The 22,806-nt window shown below is 45.1% G+C and overlaps 1 protein-coding gene across 3 annotated transcripts in view; it reads left to right on the top strand.

The window, feature by feature from the left end:
- Positions 1–22,806, top strand: part of RANBP10 (RAN binding protein 10) — a 60,953-nt gene that overhangs the window by 15,370 nt on the left and 22,777 nt on the right. For 2 of the 3 annotated variants that reach the window (XM_019455540.2, XM_019455539.2), the window contains exon 3: positions 8,525–8,577. In XM_019455540.2, the coding sequence (XP_019311085.1) occupies positions 8,525–8,577 (53 nt within the window). Of the gene's footprint in view, positions 1–8,524; positions 8,578–18,441; positions 18,526–22,806 lie in introns of all 3 variants that reach the window. The other variant, XM_019455538.2, reaches the window with a different exon arrangement.

Here is a 22,806-nt window from a genome sequence, read left to right as displayed (position 1 = left end):
GTGGGTCTCAGAGAATTGCCCTTTCTTTGGTGACTGGTTGTGCTTGGCTGTGTCCTGGGCAGCTCCTCCCCCATGCATAAGTTTACTGTGTTCTAAAGAACACTTGGCTCAGGGTTCTCTGGCTGGCTCAGTCAGTAGAGCATGGGACTCTTGATATTGGGGTTATAAGTTTGAACCCCACATTGGGTATAGAGATTACTTGAAAATAAAATCTTTAAAAAAATAAAGAGCACTTGGCTCTCTCCATGTCTTGCCATCCTCATTGCTTCTGTCCTGTGCAGCCCTGTCATCTTCCACTGGGACATTTTGGTAGCCTCTAGCTTTGCCTTTCCTTTTTAAAAAAAAAAAAAAAAAATTTTTAACGTTTATTTATTTTTGAGACAGAGAGAGACAGAGCATGAATGGGGGAGGGGCAGAGAGAGAGGGAGACACAGTCGGAAGCAGGCTCCAGGCTCTGAGTCATCAGCCCAGAGCCCGACGCGGGGTTCGAACTCACGGACTGCGAGATCGTGACCTGAGCTGAAGTCGGACGCTTAACCGCCTGAGCCACCCAGGCGCCCCTCTTTTTTTCTTTTTTAAACGTTTTTATTTTTATTTTTGGGAGAGAGAGAGAGAGAGCGAGCGCGCGAGCCCATGTGCGTGGGGGAGGGGCAGAGAGAGAGGAAGACAAAGAATCCAAAGCAGGCTCCAGGTTCTGAGCTATCAGCACAGAGCCCGATGCGGGGCTCAGACTCACAAACCTTGAGATCATGCCCTGAGCCGAAGTCGGGCACTTAACCTGAGCCACCCAGGTGCCCTTAGCTTTTTTGCCTTTTCAATCCATTTTACAAATATCAGTGGTTTGATCAGTGGTGCCCATTTCTAAACCCTTTCTGCATCTTCCTATTGACCTTCTATGAAGTTCAAACTCCTTAAGCTAGCACGCAAGCTGTGCGTGAATAGCCTGTTTCCTGCTGCAGCTTTGGCTGTTTTTAGGTCTACCCAAGCTATGATGAGCCACACTGATTTCTCTCAGTTCCTTGACTGTGCGCTGCTTTTTTGACTTTATGCCTCAGCACATTCTGCCGCTTCTGCATGGAATGTCCTTCCTCTTATTTCCCCTCATCTCCTTTACCATGGCTTGGCTCAGCCTTTATTTCCTCTGGGAATTCCCACGTCAGTGCACCCTGAGTCTCTGGTTTGCCCCTGACGTGCCAGTGGAAACTGTCAGAGTGCAGGGACTGAATCTAGGTCCTACCCTTGTATCCCTAGCACCATATTGGGCACAGAGAATCTTTATGGAATGGGTGAATGATCTCAAGAGCCTCTGTAAAAAGAAACTTACCACACCTGGGTTTTTTTAAGCTTATTATTTGACAAAAAGAGAGACCCAAACTGAAATTCTGTCCCCATTAAACAATAACTCCTGATTCTTACCACCCTCTAGGCCCTGGTAACCACCATTCTACGTTCTTTATGAATTTGACTGCTCTAGATACCTTGTATAAGTGGAATCATACAGAATTAGTCTTTTTGTGACTAATTTATTTCACTTCACGTGATGTCTTCAGGGTTCCTCCATGTTGTAGTATACATCAAAATTTCCTTCCTTCCTTTTTTTTTTTAAAGTTTTATTTTTTAAGTGATCTTTATGCCCAACGTGGGGCTCAAATTCACAACCCCAAGGTCAAGAGTTGCATACTATTTCATCTGAGCCAGCCAGGAGCCCCGGAATTTCCTTCCTTTATAAGGCTGAGTAATACTCCATTATGTATATGTGTCACATTCTGTTTATCCATTTCATCCATTCAGCAGTAGACACTTAGGTTGGTTTGCTTCCACCTTTTGGCTGTTGTGAATAATGCTATGAATACACGTGTAAAGATACCTGTTCAAGTCCCTGTTTTCAGTTCTTTTGGGCATGTACCCAGAAGTGGAATTGCTGGATCATATGATAATTCTATGTTAAAAATTAAACATTAAAAAATTTTTTTTTTTTATTAACATTTATTTAGTTTTTGAGAGTCAGAGAGAGACTGAGCACGAGCAGGGGAGGTGCAGTGAGAGGGAGACACAGAATCAGAAGCAGGCTCCGGGCTCTGAGCTGTCAGCACGGAGCCCGATGCAGGGCTCAAATCCACGAACTGTGAGATCATGACCCGAGGTGAAGTCAGTCGCCCAACTGACTGAGCCACCCAGGCGCCCCCAAAATTAATTAAAAACATAGTTTAATTAAAAATTTTTTCCAAGTGGGGCGCCTGGGTGGCTCAGTCGGTTAAGCGGCCGACTTCGGCTCAGGTCATGATCTCGCGGTCTGTGAGTTCGAGCCCCGCGTCGGGCTCTGTGCTGACAGCTCAGAGCCTGGAGCCTGTTTCAGAGTCTGTGTCTCCCTCTCTCTGACCCTCCCCCGTTCATGCTCTGTCTCTGTCTCAAAAATAAATAAACATTAAAAAAAAAAAAAAAAATTTTTTTTCCAAGTTAATCTATTTTATTTTCAAATTTTTATTTAAATTCTAGTTAACTTATAGTGTAATATTGGTTTGAAGAGTATTTACATTTTTTTAAAGTTTTTTATTTATTTAAGCAATCTCCACACCCAACATGGGACTTGAATTCATGAACCCCAGATCAAGAGTCTCACGCTCTTCTGACTGAGCCTGCTAGGCGCCTCTAAAAATATAGTTTAATTTTTTAAACTTAAAATTGCCGTATAATTAACTACCATACTGATTTCCACAGCTGCTGCATCATCAATACACAAGGGTTCTAATCTTCACATCCTCACCAACACTTGTTATTTTCTGACTTTTTGTTTTGGTTTGGGTTTTGTTTTTGTTTTTGTTTTTAATGATAATAGCTTTCCCAAAGAGTATGAAGTGGTATCTCCTTGTGGTTTTGATTTACTTTTCCATAATGATTAGTGATGTTGAGAATCTTTTCATGTGTTTTATTAGCCGTTTATCTCTTCTTTGGAGAAATATCTATTCAAGTCCTTGCCCTTTTTTTTAAAGCAGTTTTATTTATTTAATGTTTATTTTTGAAGGAGAGAGAGAGAGTGCGTGTGTGGGGGGGGGGGGGGGGGGGAGGAGCAGAATAGAGGGAGATACAGAATCCGAAGCAGGCTCCAGGCTCTGTATTGGCAGCACAGAGCCCTATGTGAGGCTTGAACTCACCAACTGTGAGATCATGACAGAGTCGAAGTTAGCCGCTTAACCGACTGAGCCTCCCAGGTGCCTCTTAATGTTTGTTTATTTTTGAGAGGCGCCTGGGTGGCTCAGTCGGTTAAGCATACAACTCTGTTACAGTTCAGGTCATGATCTTAACGGTTTGTGGGTTCGAGCCCTGCGTTGGGTTCTGTGCTCACAGTGCAGAGCCTGCTTGGGATTTTCTTTCTCTCCCTCTCTCTCTGCCTCTCCCCTGCTCACGCTGTTTCTCTCTCGAAATAAATAAACTTAAAAAATTTTTAATATTTATTTCACTATTAAAATTTTTTTAATGTTCAATTTTGAGAGAGAGAAGAAAGAGGGAGACAGTGCGTGAGTGGGGGAGGGGCAGAGAGCGGGAGATACAGAATCTGAAGTGGGCTGCAGGCTCTGAGCTGTCAGCACAGAGCCCAACACGCGGCTTGAACTCCCGAACTGCGAGATCATGACTTGAGCCTAAGTCGGACACTCAGCCGACTGACTGAGCCATGCAAGTGCCCCTAATGTTTATTTATTTTTGAGAGGGAGAGGAAGAGAGTGTAAGCAGGGGAGGGGCAGAGAGAGAGAGAGAGAGGGGATCTGAAGTGGGCTCTGTGCTGTCAGCAGACAGCCTGATGTGGAGCTCCAACCCACCAACTGTGAATTCATGACGTGAGCTGAAGTTGGATGCTTTATCAATTGAACCACCCAGGCACCCCATTTTTAAATTTAAATTAAATTAAATTAAATTAATTTTTTTTTTTTTTAGAAAGCTTGCACACCCACAAGCAGGGGAGGGGCAGAGGGAAGGAATCTTAAGCAGGCTTCACGGTCAGTGTAGAGCCCAACACAGAGCTCAATCTCACGACTATGAGATCATGACCTGAGACGAAAACAAGAGTCAGATGCTTAACCTACTGAGCCGTGTTTTTTGTTTTGTTTTGTTTAATTAAAAAAAAATTTTTTAAGTAGGCTCCACACAAGAGTCACATGCTCTACCCACTGAGCCAACCAGGCACCCCTGTTTTTTGAGTTGTATGAGTGCTTTGAATATCCTGGGTATTAAACCCTCGTCAGATAGATGACTTGCAAATATTTTCTCCTTTCTCATCGGTTGCTTTTCACTGTGTTGATGGTGTCCTTTGAGGTATAAAAGTTTAAAATTTTGATGTGGTTTGCTTTTTTTCTTTTGTTGCCTGTGCTTTGGGTGTAATATCCAAGAAATCATTGCCAGTTCTAATGTAAACTTTTTCTCCTATGTTTTCTGCTAAAAGTTTTACAGTTTAGGTCTTTGTATTTGATCTGTTTTAAGTTAATTTTGCACATGGTGTATAGTAAGTCTTCAACATCATTCTTCTGCATGGGGCTATCCCATTGCCCCAGCATCATTTGTTGAAAAAACTGTCATTTTCCAATTGAATGGTCTTAGCATCTTTGTCAAAATCAATTGACCATATATGGGAAGGTCTATTTCTGTGCTGTCTATTCTATTACTATGGTCTTTATGTCTGTCTCCACCACTGTTTTGATTATCATAGCTTTGTGGTAAGTTTTAAAATCAGGAAGTGTAAGTCCTCTAACTTTTTTCGTCTTTTTCTAGATTGTTTTGACTAATCAGTGTTCCTTGAGATTCCATATGAATGGCATTAAATCTGTGTATCACATTGGGTAGGTAGTATTGGCATTTTAACAATATTGTCTTCCAATTCATGAACACAGATGTCTTTCCATTTATTTGTGCCTTCTTTAATTTCTTTCAGCAACATTTATAGTTTTTAGTGTACAAGTCTTTTGCCTCCTTGGTAAAGTCTGTTCCTAAGTATTTGATCCTCTATAATGCTATTATAAATGGAATTATTTTCTTAATTTCCTTTTTTGATTGTTCATTGTTAGCATGTACAAAAATAACTGCTTTTCATGTGTTGATTTTGTATCCTTCCAACTTTGCTGAATATGTTTATTAGTTCTAACAGTATTTTTATGGAATCTTTAGGGTTTTCTACATATAGAATCATGTCATCTGTGAACAGAGATGGCTTTACTTATTCTTTCCCAATTTGAGCTCCTTTTATTTCTTTTTCTTGTCTAACTGCTTTGGCTAGAACTTGTAATACTCTGTTGGATAGAGTGGCAAATGCAGGCATCTTTGTTTTGTTCCTGATCTTAGGATACGTTTTTCAATCTTTCACCATTAGATATGCTGTTAGCTGTGGGCCTATCATATATGGCCTTTATTATGTTGAGACAGATGCCTTTTATTCTTAGTTTGTTGCGTATGACTGAGATGTAACTTAACATACCATACAATTCATCCACTTAAAGTATACAATACAGTGTTTTTTAGTATATTCACAGGGTCCTTACACCTTTTTTACCCTCTGCTTATCTCAGACTGGTTGGATAATAGTTTTCATGTGCATGAAGACTTGCTGGAAGGTAGAAGGCTGCATCTTTTTGTAATTTTAGAACATCATACTTTTGGAATAATGTCACCCATTGTTTGAAGAGTTGGGACTCATTTCTTTTGAACACCTACTCAGTGCTGACTTCATATGAATATGCAACTTAGGCTCCTGTGGGGCTGCTCCCAGTGTCATTGACACCTGCAGGTGACATAGCTCCCAAGTGTGGGTAATGGATCCTCTGGGTGCTTTACCCTTAGTTCATCCACTTGGATCTGCAAGTTGACCCTAGAGTTTATGTAAAGGCTTCCAGGCCATCCACTGGTAACCACTATCCCATCTATGGGGCAGAGAGTTTATAGGAGGGTGTTGAGGGCTAGCTTCTGGAAAAGGCTTCCACAGTGCAGAAGCCTAAGCAAGTTGTGTTTGAATACTTGTGCCTTAGTAGTTCCTCATTCCCATGGAAGCTTGTGGAATTAAACTCTTGTTGCTGTGGCCAAGCTGTTTGACCTTCCCTATTTGCATTGACCTTAAGTGGTCAAGGGTCATCTAGGAAACATGTGCTCCAAACACAAACCCTCATCTTAGTGTCAGGAAGCCTGCATGCCAGGGATGGGATAACATGTAGTATTGAGCAGAGGCTCAGGCCCCTCCAAACAGGGCAGGGTAAGTGGGTCGACATCCAAGTCAGGGAAATCCCTGGTTATGTTGTACATGATTATGTTGATTAATGACTTCAGGGCAGTTGAGGTCATTTGCTGCTTGGTCAGCTGAGGCATTAAGAGAATAGAGACCAGCTTTTGGTGGCCTCTACCATATAAAGTAAGGAAGCTGATTATTTGGGCTGCTGTTTTTCCAGGAAAAAGTACAGGTTTTAATCTAATGGGAATCCTGCCAGCAGTCTTACACAGCTTCTCCCAGTGGTTCTTCAAGGTCCTTTTTTGGCAGGAGGTAGCAGGCAGTTTGAGAGCCTGGGTCCTTTGAACTGTGCAAGTCCCTCTTTGAAGTGCTGTTCCTTTCCCTTCCCTCCTCTTTCCCCTAACTTCTGCAGGCCAAGTTATCAGGGTCATGTGTTGGTTGGTGTCCTTTCCTGGTTCCTGCCAGCATGATGGGGTAGCTGGTTTCAGAGGAAGATGTGTGGGTCAGAGCCTTCCTTCCTTGCTTGATCCGATCTTTATTTGGATGGTAGAGGCTGCTCCCCCAAAACCCAGTGGCACAGCCAGCCAAAGAAGGGCAAAGGGGCATTACTGTAGATGAAGGACTTGCAGAGACAGTAGCACCATGTTGTGGGAACTCTGGTAGTGGTAGAAACAGGTACATAGGTGCATGGAGCATGTCAGGGGTAAAAAAGAAATAGTCCAAGATGGGGAAATGTATGTGGAAGTGTTCCTTGCAGAATCATTTACAGTAGGGAACAGTTGGAATGTAAATGTATAGCCACTTGGAAGTGGTCAAAATAAGACAACCCTGTGTAATTGCTTTAAAAAACATTTTTTTGTGTGTGGTAAAATATACATAACAATATTGACCATTTTAACCGTTTTAAAGTGTAAGTTCAGTGACATGACCTGCAACCATAAAGTTAAACCTCAGCCCTCTTAGTTGGTGTTTTTAGTATTCTAAGCTTCTCAACTACCTGTTGGCACTCACATGTAGTTGATATCAGGCATCATGTGTGAGTTTCTACTATTTTACTCTTAGAAGGTAATGACTTGTTTCTCATATTTAAGTTCTTGGGGAAATACCTGTTTCCTTGTACACTATAAACAGGCTAGAAAACCCTGTTCATTTCCTTTTCTTTCTTTTTTTTTTTTTTTTACATGTATTTATTTTTGATAGAGACAGAGCACAAGTGGGGGAGGGGCAGAGAGAGAAGGAGACACAGAATCTGAAGCAGGCTCCAGGCTCCAAGCTGTCAGCACAGAGCCCGACCCAGAGCTTGAACTCACAAACCATGAGATCATGACCTGAGCCGAAGTCGGACGGTTAACCAACTGAACCACCCAGGTGCCCCTGTTCATTTCCTTTTCTGGCCTGCCCACTCATGAGTGCCACTGAGACATCTTTGACAGAGGTGTGCAGCATGGGCCCTGCCTTGCTGTGGGTAGCTTAGTTGTTTAGGTACCTGGGTAGGAGGAGTGGGGGGGGGGTGTCTCTCAGGGACTTAAAACACCCTCCCCCTAACATTGGATGATCAAGGAGGTCAGCAGTGAATGTATGCAGTGAGGGTAATGAGTTTGGAGATACCCAGAGAAGAAGCCCCGTGGGAGGGGTCTTGACAATCCTGTGTAAAAGTACATTACATGGCTGTGCTTTTTCCATGTCTTGGTCCTTGTTGAAGAGTGGCATGTCCCCATGGGCTTGATCTTGTATTGCTCTGCCACGTACAGGATTGAACTACTTACCTTAGGCACTTCTTAGGGACAGATTCCACCACCTTAGCCGGAGCCAGAAACCAAGGGACTGGAAGCAGTGATTTCAGGAAACTTTCCTCTGAAACTGAAGGCAGTGGTTCCTGGGTACAGATATCACCTCTTGTTTCTCCAGCTACTTAAGGCATTGAGATGATTTTCATTAGAAAATCAAAATGTGGGCCCCCTGGGTGGCTTAGTCAGTTGGGCATCTGACTCTTGATTTTGGCTTGGAGTCATGATCCCAGGGTCGTGGGATCGAGCCCCATGTCAAGCTCCATGCTGAGTGTGGAGCCTGCTTAAGATTCTCTCTCTTCCTCTTCATCTGCTCCTGCCCTAATTGTTCTCTCTGTCTCTGTCTCTCTGTTTCTCTCTCAAATTAAAAAAAAAAGAAGGAATCAAAACGTGAAGTTTCTTTAAGAACCACTAGTGTGTTAAGAGTCACTATATTCATTGCTTGTCCTATTTTTCTTTTCCCAAGAAATATTTTAGAAGGGAGATACATAATCATTTGCTAACAAAAACTTTTATGTGTGTGATTTTTTTGAAGGTACATGGGAATAGGACTCTCAGCTCAAGGCGTCAACATGAACAGACTTCCTGGTGAGTCACTGGTTAAGAGAATATTTGTTTTGCTCTCCTTATCCATTCTATGATGAGAATCATGGTGGCAGCCAAGAAGCTAGAGAGAGCTTTTCTGGCTGCCCACTCAAAGCTAGGCCATTGGGTGGAAGATCCTGAAAGTTGGCCATGGCTGGGATGGTATGGGCTTCCATTCCAAAAAATTAATTGGCAAGTGATTGTCATTCATAGAATTTGCAGTCAAAACCAAGCAACCTGAGCTTGCTCCTAGTGGGGATATGCCTTAGTAGCTCTTCCTCCCATTGACCTTTGACCAGCCTGGGACTCTGGCAGCATATATGGAGAGGAAGGCTGTTGCCAACACTGGCTTTTTTGTTATTTTACCATATTAATGATCAGAGTCTTTAAGTGACCTCCCACTTGGGTTACAGTTGAGGCAGTTTCTTTCCTTTTTTTTTTTTTTAAATGCTTATTTATTTTGAGAGAGGGAGAGAGAGCATGTGAACAGAGAGGGGCAGAGAGAGAGAGAGACACAAACACACACACACAGAATCCCAAGCCGGCTTCTTACTATCAGCACAGAGCCCGATGCAGGGCTTGAACTCATGAACTGTGAGATCATGACCTGAGCCGAAATCAAGAGTTGGACACTTAACCGACTGAGCCACCCTGGCGCCCCGAGACAATTTCTTAATAAATAAGAGGATTTGTGCAAGACTTAGGTTGGCAGTCAGCAACCTCAGATTTGAGGAATGCTCTGGGCCCCACAGATAGTCCTTCTTTACTACCTAAGCACCCTTTCAGCTATTTTCTGCCCAGTGGCTCATGCCTAATCCTGGGCTGTGTATAGTTGAGGTGATAGAAACCTCTCCCAGAAGCTGATGAGTTCCAGAAGATGCTCCTAAGTCCATTTGTCCCTTCGGTGGCATAAGTGACACGGTACAAGCTGCCCCAACACCAGCATGGAGACAGGCAAAGTCCCTATGTTTTGGCCCTGGCCCTCTCTAGTATTTGTGCCTTGGACACAAGAAGGCAACTGTTTTTTTTCCAAAGAGAGAGCAGCACTTAAACGTTTCATCTTTTCCCATCTATGTTTAATATCACTCACAGATTTTTTTTCTCATTGACTAATTTCAAGTACTTGAAATCTACACTTATTCAGGATTCAGCTAATTGTCAGGAGTCTGACATTTTTTTAGCTTTGATCTAAGTAAAAACTGTCCTTGAGTTATTAACCAGAGTGCGTGTGGCATGTTTGGCTTTTGTGTAGCATGCAGCTGTGATCTTTGTTACGTAAGCCACTGGCCTGGGCTGACTACATGTGTCTATAGTGTTTGTAGCTCCGCCTCTTAGTAACCAAGGAGCTTAGAAAAATAATTCCCCATCAAGGGTAAACTGATTGTTAATCTTTTTCGTATTCCAGATGTGCTCTTTGAACTTTTGCACTGCTTTAGTGGCAGAGAAAAGAGGCTTTTATAGGCTTTCATACAGAAGTAACTATTATAATCAGTTATTACACGGCACTTAAGCAACCATGAACACTGGTTAAATGAATTTTTGTTAATCCACAGAAAAGAATACAATGCCTCCATGAAGAGAATGAGGAAGCTTTTTAGGTACTTATTTGGAGCAATCTCTAGAATGTATTGTTAAGTTGAAAATATAAGGCATAGAACAGAATTTAATATGCTACCAGATATGTAAAAATAAAAAAGGCAAAATGACCATACCTATACCTGCTTGTACCTGTACCTGCTTGTACATGCGTAAGATACCTTTGGAAAGTTACAGGAAAACTTGTAGTATTGGCTGTCCCTTGGGAAGGGACAGGGTGGCTAGAGATAGGACTGGGAAGGAAATTTTTCACTTTCAAAGTTTTCAAATTTTCTTTCTTGTGAGTATATTATCTGTTTAAATAGAAATAAAGCAAAATGAACAAAAGCAAATGCCTTTCTATCAAGAAGTCTTGATGTCTGTCTTTCAGGTGGTTTTGGAGTGCAGTCTTTTACCATGTGCTAGGCATGGTATTGTAAGTTCCACATTCGCATCCTTCTTTAGTAAGAACCGTTTTTGCATGGCTCATTGGGTTTGGGATCCATGGAGTGGAGCAGATTGGGGGTGGGGAGTGCTTCAAGGTCTACCTGGGCTGATCTGAATCTCTTTTGAGTTGGAGCCATATGGAGCTGGCTTGGTCTGTTTGCCTTGTTCATAAGATGGGGTTTTTGACTCCCTCTGGGCCTGTTGGAGGCCAGCTGCTGATCATGTGCTTTGACATTGGTTTTTCTTGTTTTGTTTTGTCTTTTAATGTTTATTTATTTGTGTGTGTGTGAAAGAGAGAGAGAGAAGGAGCAGAGGAGGGGCAAAGAGATAGGGAGACAGAGGATCCGAAGTAGGCTCCAGGCTCTGAGCCATCAGCACAGAACCTGACGTAGGGCTTGAACTCGCAAACTGACTGAGCCAACTGACTGAAAGTTGGATGCTTAACTGACAGAGACATCCAGGAACCCCTTGGTGTTGTTAATACAACATTGTAGGGAAATCCATTTTGGGCCCTTGTGAAGTCAGACCCTGTCCAGGCACAGGGTGTGGGCCAGTAGGGAGAAGGGGCTTAGAGACAGTGGATGAGGTGTTAATCCCCACACTAACACATCAGGAGAGTTGGCACTTTTTTTAGCATCCCTCACTGGTGGATGTCTTGTTTGGCAAGAGAAAGGGGCCTCTGTGGGTATTGCTTCTGTTTTCATTTCACTCTGCCTGCCAGCGCCTGAGGGCTTTCCTTCCTGCCCTGATAATCTCCCTGATTATTCCTTAAGGTGGAAAGTAAGAATCAGATTGCAGCTAGATAGGGATTCTTCCTGGGAAGGATGGATACTCTGGCTTTCCCAGGTTACAGGGCTGGCTAAATGGCTGGGCAGAGCTAGTACTGGACAGATGTAGGGATAGAGGGGTGGCACTCTTAGGAATGATGGTGGGCCTGCCATTGTTCATCTCATTGCTGGATTTGGAAGATGAGAATCCCCTTTGGCACTTGCCATTTTCTGGGATCACTTTTTTCTTTTTTGGTGGGGGGGTGTTAATGAGCATACATCCTCCATAACTGAAAGTATCATCATTCATGAACAGTTGGACCTGAAAGTACTAGCATGTATTCCAGCAGGGACATGATATGGAGGATGACAGTAACTGAGGCCTTTCTGCCAGTTACTTCTGATTTCCAAGAGACCCTTGATTGCAGTGAAGGCTATTTAGACTGTTTGGATGTATGGATGGTAGGAGGGGAGTGATGATGATGGTCTAGGCTGGGTCTGGAATTTGAGACTTTGGTGTTAACTTCAGATGAGATGTTTGAGGGTATATGTACCTTCTTGATAGATACAGGTGTGTTTGGTGGAGGGTAGTGGTTGGGGTGGTTACTGCAGCTTCAGAGTGGTGTTGAGAGACAAATAGGAGTTTGCCAGGTGGGTCTGGGTACAGTAAGGCCTGTGAGTAGATCTATAAGTTGTCTAGTGCAATGAGATGGCTTCCTGGTCACAGGATGAACCCGTTGAGGGAAGAGTCTTATGTTCCTCGTCAAGGGGACTGGACATCTTTATTTAAGGAGTGCGGGCTGCAGGAGTATTTTGAGCATAGACAAATGTGATCAGATTTGCTAATTGTACAGGAGACCTTCTAGAGGGGTAGAGGCTGAGCTTGGCCTCCTGGGCAGTAAGAACTGTTAAGAGCTTAAGCATGTGATGGGACTTCAGGAGGTGCTAGATGATGGTTTAAAAAAAAAAAAAAAAAAAGGATTCCTTTCCCTTATTCTGAAATATTTAACTGGAAGCATTTAATCAGAAGTAAACAGTTATATTTATAAATGCCTTAAGTGTGTATTTTGAGATAACACAGTATATCATGTTTAGTTAAGAAGACTCCTACTAGGTCATTGGGAGGGGTTCCTTATTTTCATGGCTATATGTAGATTACTTTCAATTTGTAAGTTTAGAAAAATTTATCAGTGAATCCGTCAGGGCTGAGTGATCTTTGGGGGAGGACTTTTTTGAAAAACTCCCTTCCTGTCTTGTTAGCTTGTTCACGTAACTTTCTTGTGGCATCACTTTCAGTATATTGTGCTTTGGCCATCTGTGATTCTCTTTATAGGAAAATGGCTATGATTTTGATTAATTATCAAAACCTATAAAAAATCTCCATCATCTTTTAGATTAATTGAATCCATTTTGTTAATAAATTTTTTTTAATGTTTATTTTTGAGAGAGAGAGAGAGAGAGAGAGTGAGTGCAAGCAAGGAAGGGGCAGAGAGAGAGGGAGACACAGAATCCAAAGCAGGCTCCAGGCTCTGAGCTGTCAGCACAGAGCCCATTGTGATGCTCGAACTCATGAACTGTGAGATCATAACCTGAGCCAAAGTCAGACGCTTAACTGACTGAGCCACCCAGCACCCCTTGTTTATTTTTAGAGAGAGAGAGAGCGCGCGTGAGTGGAAGAGGGGCAGGGAGAGTGGGAGACAGAATCCCAAGCAGGCTCCACACTCTCAGCGCGGAGCCAGATATGAGGCTCGATCCCACGAACCGTGAGAGAGGAAGAGAGGGAGAATTCCAAGCAGGCTCCATGCTGCCAGCACAGAGCCCAACTTGGGGCTTGAACTCAATGAAACTGTGAGATCATGACCTGAGCCTCAACCAACAGTCGGATGCTTAAGTGAGCCACCCAGGCACCCCGATTCTGACTTTTCTATATCCTTGCCAATACTTGTTATTTTCTTTTTGTTTGATGTCCAAGAAGTATTTTTAATTTTAACTTTTTAATATTTTAGTTAATATTAACAGTGTTAATATATATTACTTATATATAACATCCAGTGCTCATCACAACAAATGCCCTACTTAATACCCATCACCCACCTAGCCCATCTCCCACCCTCCATCAACTCTCAGCTTGTTCTCTATTGTTAAGAGTCTCTTGTGGTCAGGGCACCTGGGTGGCTCAGTCAGTTAAGCGTCTGACTTTGGCTGAAGTCATGATCTCGTGGTTCATGGGTTCGAGCCCTGCTCTGTGCTGACAGCTCAGAGCCTGGAGCCTGCTTTGGATTCTGTGTCTCCCTCTCAGTCTGCCCCTCTCCCCCCCACCTCAAAAATAAATAAACATTAAAAAGTCTCTTGTGGCTTCTTTTCCTTTCTTTTCTCCCCCTTCCCATATGTTATCTGTTTTGTTTCTTAAATTCCACATAGGAGTGAAATCATGTATTTGTCTTTCTCTGACTTATTCTGCTTAGCGTAATACATTCTAGTTCTGTCCACATCATTAAAAATGGCAAGATTTCATTTTTTGATGGCTGAGTAATATTCCATTGTGTGTATGTACTGTATGTGTATATATACACATACACACGTACACTACATCTGTGTGTGTATATGTATGTGTATGTATATATGCATACATATACGTATGTACGTATACACACACACACTACATCTTCTCTGTATGTTAGGGCTCAGTGTTGTTGAACCAACTATAGGCTCACATTTAGTCATGTGAGGAAACAGACCTTTAGGGTTGTGGTCAGCTTGTGGAGCAGTATGTAACTCAGTGGTTAAGAGCATGGACTCTGGAGCCACCCTCTGCATTTGTATCCTGGCATCCCGAGATAAGTTACTTAACTTCTCTGTGCTCAGTTTTCCTTATCTGTAAAATGGGAGTGATATTAGTACTTAACTCTTATATGGAATGGTTATGAGAATTTAGTGAGTTAATTCCTATAATGTGCTTAGAATAGTGCCTGATAAAAAGAGGGGTACTGGGGCACCTGGGTGGTTCCGTCAGTGAAGTGTCTGACTCTTGATTTCAGCTCAGGTCATAATCTCACCCTGCTTCGGGCTCTGTCCCGAGTGTGGAACCTGCCTAAGTTTCCTTCCTGTCCCTCTTTCCCTATCCCATATGCATGGGGTGGGGGGAGGGGGGGCTTTCTAGTTCCCCCGCTTTCCCCCCCTCAAAAAAAGGGGGAGCATGCATGTTAGCTTTTGTTGTAATTGAAAAAAAAGTATTTTTTTCTACCTGAGGAAGAAAGTATCTATACATTTAAAATTTTTTTTACAGGAGTGCCTGGGTGTCTCAGTCAGTTAAGCATCCGACTTTGGCTCAGGTCATGATCTCATGGTTTGTGGGTTCGAGCCCTGTGTCAGACTCTGTGCTGACAGCTCAGAGCCTGTTTCGGATTCTCTGTCTCCCTCTCTGCCCCTCCCCCACTCATGCTTTGTTTCTCTTTTTCTCTCAAAAATGAACATTTAAAAATTTTTTTTAAAAATAAAGTTTTCAAATGTTTGTATATCAGAGTACAGTTAGATGTAATTGAAACAGTATTTTCTGTCAGTGCTTGTGTTTTCTGTATTTGAGTAACCATGTTTAGTACCTGCTAGCTGGACTTGAATTATGGAGGGTGAAGATGGTACAGCAAACAAAGTCAGGAAGTTGGTATTTCAAGTATTTTCTTGTAGGCTTTCCTTTACTGGCTCAGCCAGGACATCTTTGCCTCTAGGGCTGTCACGAGTAGAGAATAGCCACTCTAGGGGTCTCACTTAGCCCTGGGGCAGATGATAACAGAGAGTACCTCTTGTATGAGATTGTGGTGGTCGGACTTTCCCAGGAGCATATGGACATGCCTTAGCTTGCATGGTTAGAAGTTTCTGTTGGAAGATGTGGAACTTTTGATGTTTACCTTTTGTAAGACTTTTTGGCCACTGTTAAGTGTGAAACCAAGGAACACTTGTGGTCCAAAATAAGAATGTCAGAATCCTTGGCCAAATGCCTTGAAAGCAGGGCAGGATGATCTATCTACAGGCAGGTGAGTACCTGCAGCCCAACCCTCCCATCATTGAGCTGGCAGCAAGCAGCATAGACTGGGATCCCTGGATTGAAGAAGCAAGGAGAAAAAGTCAGGGTTGTGGATAGAGTTTTGGGCTGCTTCTAATCTTGGGTGCTTTGAGGGGGGTGAGGATGGGATAGATCTTCCTTTTGTGCCTAGCCCCATCTGCCTCATAGCTGGGCAGCTGATAATTTCCTCCTTGCCATTTCTGTGGAGGAGGTAGGTGTTTTCTTGGTGTGGCATATATTACCTTAATTACTGCAATCCTACAAAGGAGAACCCTTGGGGCACACTTTCTTCGAACTGTTGTAAAAGAAGCAGCTAGAAGAACCACAGCTGGGGACTGGGGGTGGGGGAACATGTCTCCTGAAGCAGATGGCACCTTGCAATGAGGCCCTGGTAGGGGGGTTGGAGGGTAGTAAGGGGACTGTGTGCCTTGCTCCCACAGGATGGTCATGTTCAAGTAAGCATCTTTTCCCCCACCTAGGGCTTGCCTTGCCTAAGCCTGCCCTGAATGGTCTGTTAGGAGCATGTCCCTGGGACTGTGTCCTGATCTCTGTGGCTGGGGCCTGATTCTACTGGGTGGGACACTTTCTGCAAACAGCTGATATTTCGCATTTGCACGTGTCATGGGAGAGGAACAGCAGATAGCAGAGAAGAGGGCAGAACATGGGTGTTTGTGCCAGGTTCACAAGTACAGAGGCTAGCCCCTGTCAGTGTGACAGGCACTGACAATAAGTAACAAGGTGTTCAATATCCTTTCTTTCTGCCCTCGTATCTTGCAGCATAAGGTGCCTATTCAGAGCAAATATCAATAGCAGTGGCTTTGCTCAGTCCCTCCGTGAGTCCAGTTGGGTGAATTGAACCATCAAAGCCCCACTGGAAATCTGGGTGTGCCTTCTCCTAACCGTGGTAGAGCACCTGGGAATAGTCCTCTGCAACACTGGCATGATTGTAGATACCATACAAGCCTCCCAAGTGAGTACCAGCTTAGGCTGGTAAAGGGAAGAGGCTGACTGGTGATGGCCTTGCAGTTCAAGCCTATAAGGTGCCTCAAAGTAGCCCTGCCTAGAAAAGTCAGGCAGCCAGGAGATTCTCTGAAACCAGGGGAACAGCTGCTCAGGACCGCAGCTGTGGGAAGAATAGGTTGGGGTTTGTGTGCATGGTGCTGCCCAGCCCCTCACTGCCTTGATCATTTTGTTTTGTCGCTGTCTGAGATATCCTTGGAAAGTGACCTGGAGGGGAGTGGAGGGGTAGATACCCACGTTCCACTGGGAAGTCCAGAGCAGAGGGTGGTTTGACAGTTGGGGCTCAAGGGCCAGGTAGCTGTACAAAATCCCTGGTGGTTTCCATAGATGTTAATGGTGCCAGTGCTTTAAGACCCACCGTAGTCCCTACTGCAGAGCTGCTTTCATGTAAGAGGCTCTCTGCTTCCCTGCCACTCCTTCCTGAGCCAGCAGTGGCCTTGGCCCCATGGCCAGTTGAATCATGGTCCTTTTCTGTAGGCCTCTTTTCTCACTCACAGGAAGACCTGTATTAAGTTCTTTGAGGTAACAGGTTTCATCGACAGCAGAAGGGCCAGCTCTGAAACCTGAGTTTGTCAGTGTCTGAAAACAGAGATTCTCAAGTGTCCTCTGGTGTGGTTGGAGCCTGGGGCCACATCAGGGTGGAGCTGAGTGTAGACTAGTTACTGCTCAATCCCTTGCCTTACTAGTGTTGGGCAGGAATCTGTATCTAGGGGTCCTGGAAATACTGTACTACTATGCCTGAGTCTCTTTTTGGGAAGGGTTTTGCACATGCCATCTCTCAGGATCTGGCAATGTGTGCAAAGTCACAGGCTCCTACACTACCAAGGGTCACCCATCCACTGACTTTCCCCTGAGGTTCAAAAGAAGTTCAGTGGAGACAAGGAGAAGCCAAACCTGGCTCCAGAGGAAAGATACCAAGGTCTCAGAGCTGAGCTTGCTCCTCAGTCTTGTGGGACAGTGCTACACCTTTCCATAGCCTGATTCAGCATAGTAGATGACAGACCTAGCCTGTCCTGTGGGATCCTGAGATACAGGCCGGTAGCTCTGTTAGATATGGCAGATACTACTTGAGCCATATTCTAGCCAGACCCAGCAATACCCGTCCTGGCTTCCCTGGGCCTCCCCTGGCCATCAGGTATCTGTTTCTTTTGGGGTAGAGAAAAGGTATGACTCATGGAAGGCTGCTTTTATGCAGGTGCTGGCTATGTAGCCTCTCACCTTGCCCATGGTTTTGAGCTGACACCTGTCCCTATCTCAGTATAGGGCCTGGGTACCCCTGCGAGGGCAAGCTCCACCTGGTATCAGTCCCTGGTGTCACCAGCTACCTACCTGCAGAGAACCTTTTTCTCCTGCTCTCCTTACCTTGACTTCCATGCTGAGCAGACCCCCAGGGTATCCCTGACCCCTCTGGCCTGGAGCCGCCAGAGGCATAGCCCTAGGGTTGTGTGGATCCTGTTCCTTGGTTCCATGGTTCTGAGAGCTTGGGGTAACAGCCATGTGAGTACCAAAATGGACCCTCTGTAATGTCACTGCACTGTCTGCTGAGTGAAAAGATCTCTTTTGCTTTCCCATTGTCCATTGCTGAGCTGCTCCAGGCAGTGGATCCTATCATATTTTTTAAAGATACTTGAGGTTTGGGGAAAAGCATTTATCTGATGGATTCCAGGGAGGGATGCCTCTGAGGAAGTGACCATCTTTGAGAAGCAGCCCTGCCAGGAGGTCTCCCAAGGCACATGTGCTCTCTCTACAGCAATCCCAGGCTCAATAAGCACCCTGGCCAAGCTAGTCCAGCACCTTTCCTCCATAGCCAGTCTCATAAGTGACATTTTGAGAGCCACCGGGGATGGTTGTTGAGCTCTGTCAAGTGCTCTGAAGGCCAGATGGCCTCCCCGGGAAACCAGGGACAGGCAAGAGTGGAGCAGGCCTGGGGCTGCCATTGCTGGGTGTTAGTTAGGAGAGGTGGGTGGTGACCAGTTCCATCCCTGCTTGCTCCCTCAGGGAAGAAGGAAGTACGAAGTCTGAAGTGCCTAGGATTCACCATGGAACTGGTATTAGAAATGGAGAGGGAAGAGAAATTCGAGGGTGAGTGCCTCCTTTGGGCTGGTATTCCCTAGCCATTCTTGTTTAATTCTCTCACCAACCCTGAAAGAGTTCAGTCAAGAGAATTCAGCGGGCCAAGTGATAGAACTGGGATTCAAACCCAAGTCTGTCTAGTCCCAAAGCCCAATGGTGACTGGGACCCATTTCTTCGGGAGAGATGGCTGCCGTGGTGGCATGGAGGCCAAGGCTCAGGCTTACTTTGTGAGGCGTGGGCTAGACTCTGTGTGCTGGCTAGCCACAGGCCAGGACTAGAACCTCCTGGGCAGGCACAGCACCAGCCCCCTTCCAAGATTCTGTGTTAATGTGCTGAAGATGCAGAAAGAAGTCTTTCTACTTGGCAGTGGGAGTCCTCTCCAACTGCTAGCTTCTTGGGACTAAGGCCCCTGACATGTCCTGGCAGATGGAAGTTGCAGTGGGTGGGCTCCTGGAGCAATTGTGTTGGAGTCCCTGGCACCCCCATGGGAGTCTTCTACCTCCAGGTCATTGTAACCAGGGATGGCATCTGGGAGTGCCAAGATGATGAACCATTTCCTTTCCTCAGCCGCCCCCACACTTCTGTGATAGAGACTTCCCCTCTGAGTGATCATGGAAGGGGAAGTGGGTGGTGCCAGAACATCGGAAGTGGGCACCTAGGGCTCCCTGGCCCAAATGTGGCTTGGCTTCCCCTTGCATCACTGGCATCTAATAGGTGTCTGACATGGCAAGGGGTAGGCTTTTCTGTGTGGGCACCCATAGGCTGGCTACCCATTCGTTCTCTCTGGGAGTGTCAAGGCTCATTCTCTTTGGAGAGGGAAGAATGATTAGTTGGGTGGCTCTTCTGTCAGAGTGTTTTCCCCATTGTATGGTCTCAGCTATCCTCTGACTCAGAGACACCTGGATCTGACTTCCTACAGGAGGGTGTGGTGGTCCAGGCAGCTATGCCCCCTTGTTTTCTTCTGGCCCTCACCTCTCATTGTCCTCTCAGACAGCTCGTTCCAGCCCTGTGATAAATGTGACAACTCTCATTCCCGGGCCTATCACCCCAGCTTCACACCAAGCCCATCCAAAGAGGGTGATTGCTCCTGCTGCCAACTTAGAAAGCTGCTGACTTTGGGTCCAGAAGTTCTGTTTGGGGTTCTCTTCTGAAGCAGAGGGTGGTGGGGCTGGAGGGGAGGCTTACCCAGAGGTGTGGGAGTGACCATAGCTGCTGGACACTCTTAATGGGGAAGGGGACTTAGAACCATGGACTCTTCCAGAGCTGGCAGAGGTATTTACATCTGCTTCCTTGTTTCATAGATGAGAAAACTGAAAGAAGTTAAATGACTTACCCAGGTGTAGAGTAGTCCTCTTGCCAGGACCCAGAAGTAGCTTCATCATTAGTCTGTGTAAGTGGGGGCATGATGCAGGCAGACAGCTCTAATTGCTTTGCTTTTCTTACAAAGAAAAATGACAACAAAACTCCTTACACTCAAGCCTAGGATTGCCCACAGGCAGTGTGTCACAATATGGTCTGATCATTGACAGTCTTGTATTTCAGGCTTCTTGCCAGCCCTTGACTACATTTCCCTTTTTATTTCAACAAACATTTCTTGAGCATGTACTCTGGGCCAGGTGTTATGCAAGGTGAACAAAAAGATGCTTAGATGTGGCCCCGATAGCCAGAGAACTTTGGTTGCTTCAAGGGAGAGAAGCCCAGGGCGCCTGGGTGGCTCACTTGGTTGAGTGTCTGATTCTTGATTTCGGCTCACGTCATGATGCCAGGGTTATGGGATCGAGCCCTGCATCAGGCTCTGTGCTGAGCCTGGAGCCTGCTTAAGATTCTCCCTCTCCCTCTCCCCAGCTTGCTCTTCCTCCCTCTCCCTCTCTCCCTCTCTCCCTCTCTCCCTCTCTCCCTCTCTCCCACTCTCTTAAATAAATAAAATGATTTAAAAAAGAAAAAAAAACAAAAAGGAGAGAAACCCATCTCTAACCAGCTGGTCAGCCAGAATTCAGGCAGGGCAAACAGAGGAGTGAGGTCTCAGGGATTCAAATGCTGTCTTGGACTTTCTTTCTCTGTCTCTTTCACCTGCTTTGTGCTTAATAGTTTTAGTCTGTCAAACTGGCATTCAACATAAGATTGGAACAATGGCAGCACAGAGCTTTGAGACCCACTCTCCTCCCAGCATCCTTGTAGAAAAATCAGGAAGATCTCTTATTGATCCAGTTTGGGTCAGGGAGGAGGAATTACTAGGATTAGTAGTCCACCCTGGAGACAGAATTGGTGTGGGGGTGGGGGGGGTACTTCTTAAGAGAAGGTGAGTACTATCCCCTAAAGAAAGGGGGCTGGAAGGCAAATCCTAGCACTCCTTGTTCACCTACCCTACTGCTTGTTCTTGCAGCCTTGGGGGAGGGGTGACAGGAGGCTTTGTGCCCAGGATGGAACTCATCCAGATACCAGTAGGGAGTAGTGTTGGACAGGTCAGCCAAATCTGGAGTTCAGAAACCTTGTAGGGGTTACGTGAAGTGTTTTCTAATGGAGCCCAGTCTTTGAGGAACTCACACTGTTCCACTTTCAGAGCATCTTCCTTTTTCCTGAGATTGAATTGTGGGCCACCTCAAGAAGGAGGAGGTGGTAGCTTCACCCTTGTGGGTACCTGCTTGGTACACACCTGAATGTCCCTCAGAGGGAAGGAGAATTGAGCTTCTGAGAATGTTATCTACAAGACCACAAGCCTTCATGTAGCCTCGCAGTGACTCAGTTTTCTCAACCTTCAGATGGGGATTATTGTACCTGCTGATTGGTTAGAGACTCAGTGTTTCTTCTAAGTAGATCTTAGGGCTCTTTGACCACGCTAATTGCTCCCACCTCACTTGGTAGAGAAGGGAACCTAGGTCCAAGGAAGTGAGTGACTGCCGAGGAACTGCCATCTTGGAGGGACAGGGCTGTATCCAGGACCAGACTGCAGAAGGCTTTCAGGCCATACTGCTGCCCTACCACCAAGGGTGATAGTGTCTCTTTCTAATAGAGGCCAGACTGCCCTCTGCAGTACCCTAGATTGAGACTGACAACCACAGACTATCTACAGAATGTGCAATGGCAATTTGACCTTGGCCTTGTTGGTTTGTCTCCTGTCTGCCTGATTCCTCAAGAATGGCAGAAGTACCTGCTCCTTTCTGCTGTACAGCTTCTCAAGGCCTGGGGAGAAGTTTCATTGAGAGCGGGGTAACTTAATCCGCTTAGAGTAACTTCGTGCCCTTTAACATCTCTTCTTCTATTTTGAGCATCTAGTGCCTTGCTCTGTGTTTGCTCTGCCCTTTCTAGTCTTTGGTCTGAATTTTTCACCAGAAGGAAAAACAGGAAGCCATTGTATCAAGACAACACAGTAGGAAAATCCTCCATTGACTTCATTTAAAATTTTCTGTTTATGCTGTTTGTTTCATGAGTGTTCCCCATCACAATTTTGAGTGTCTGGGATAAGCCACAGTCATTTCACTGGCCTTGTATAGCCACCCACCTACTCAAACTTAACATGTCCAAAAGGCCTGCTCCTTCTGTTAGTAGGTGGTACTACCATTCACCCTTTTGTCCAGGACAGAAACCTGGGAGGCATCCTTGTTCGCTTTCAGACCAGCAGCACACACATCCAGGGAGTCCTGTCAGCTCTGCCACCAGTCTTCTTAAATCTCTCTCTGCTCCAGCCCAACTGGCCGCCTTTTCCTGTTTTTCAGACATGCTGAGCTCATTCACTTTACCCCTCAAGTTCTTTTTTCTTTTTTTGTTTTAAATGTTTATTTATTTTGAGAGAGAGAGAGAGTGAGGAAGTGCATGCGCACACATGCAGGGGAAAGGCAGAGAGAGGGAGATTGAGAACCCCAAGCAGGCTCTGAGCTGTCAGCACAGAGCCCGATGCAGGGCTTGAACTCACGAACCTTGAGGTCATGACCTGAGCTGAAGTCAGATGCTTAACCGACTGAGCCACCCAGGTGCCTGAAGTTCTTGTTTCTGATTTTCTCATCAAGCATGCCTCTGCTTAGGGATCACTCCTCGGCAAAGACTAACTTGACTACTCCATCCCAGTTAGTCCCTATCCCCACTCCCTTTTCTAGCCCATCACCTTGCTTTGTTTCCTTCAGAGCATGTTTTATCTACCAGGTGTTTTCTTGTTTGCTTATTGGTTTACTTTTTACAGTAAAAAGTAGTTTACTCTACTTTTACAGAGAACACATATATATTATGTGTTCTCTGCTGCTTTTCCACCTCCCACCACCCCGTTTGTCAGCTCCATGGAATAGGCAGGCCTTTGT

The sequence above is a fragment of the Panthera pardus genome, unplaced genomic scaffold (genome assembly GCF_024362965.1).
Source record: "Panthera pardus isolate Hobbes unplaced genomic scaffold, ASM2436296v1 HiC_scaffold_19, whole genome shotgun sequence".
NCBI classification, from domain to species: Eukaryota; Metazoa; Chordata; class Mammalia; order Carnivora; family Felidae; genus Panthera; species Panthera pardus.
This window is presented reverse-complemented; position numbering and strand designations above follow the sequence as displayed.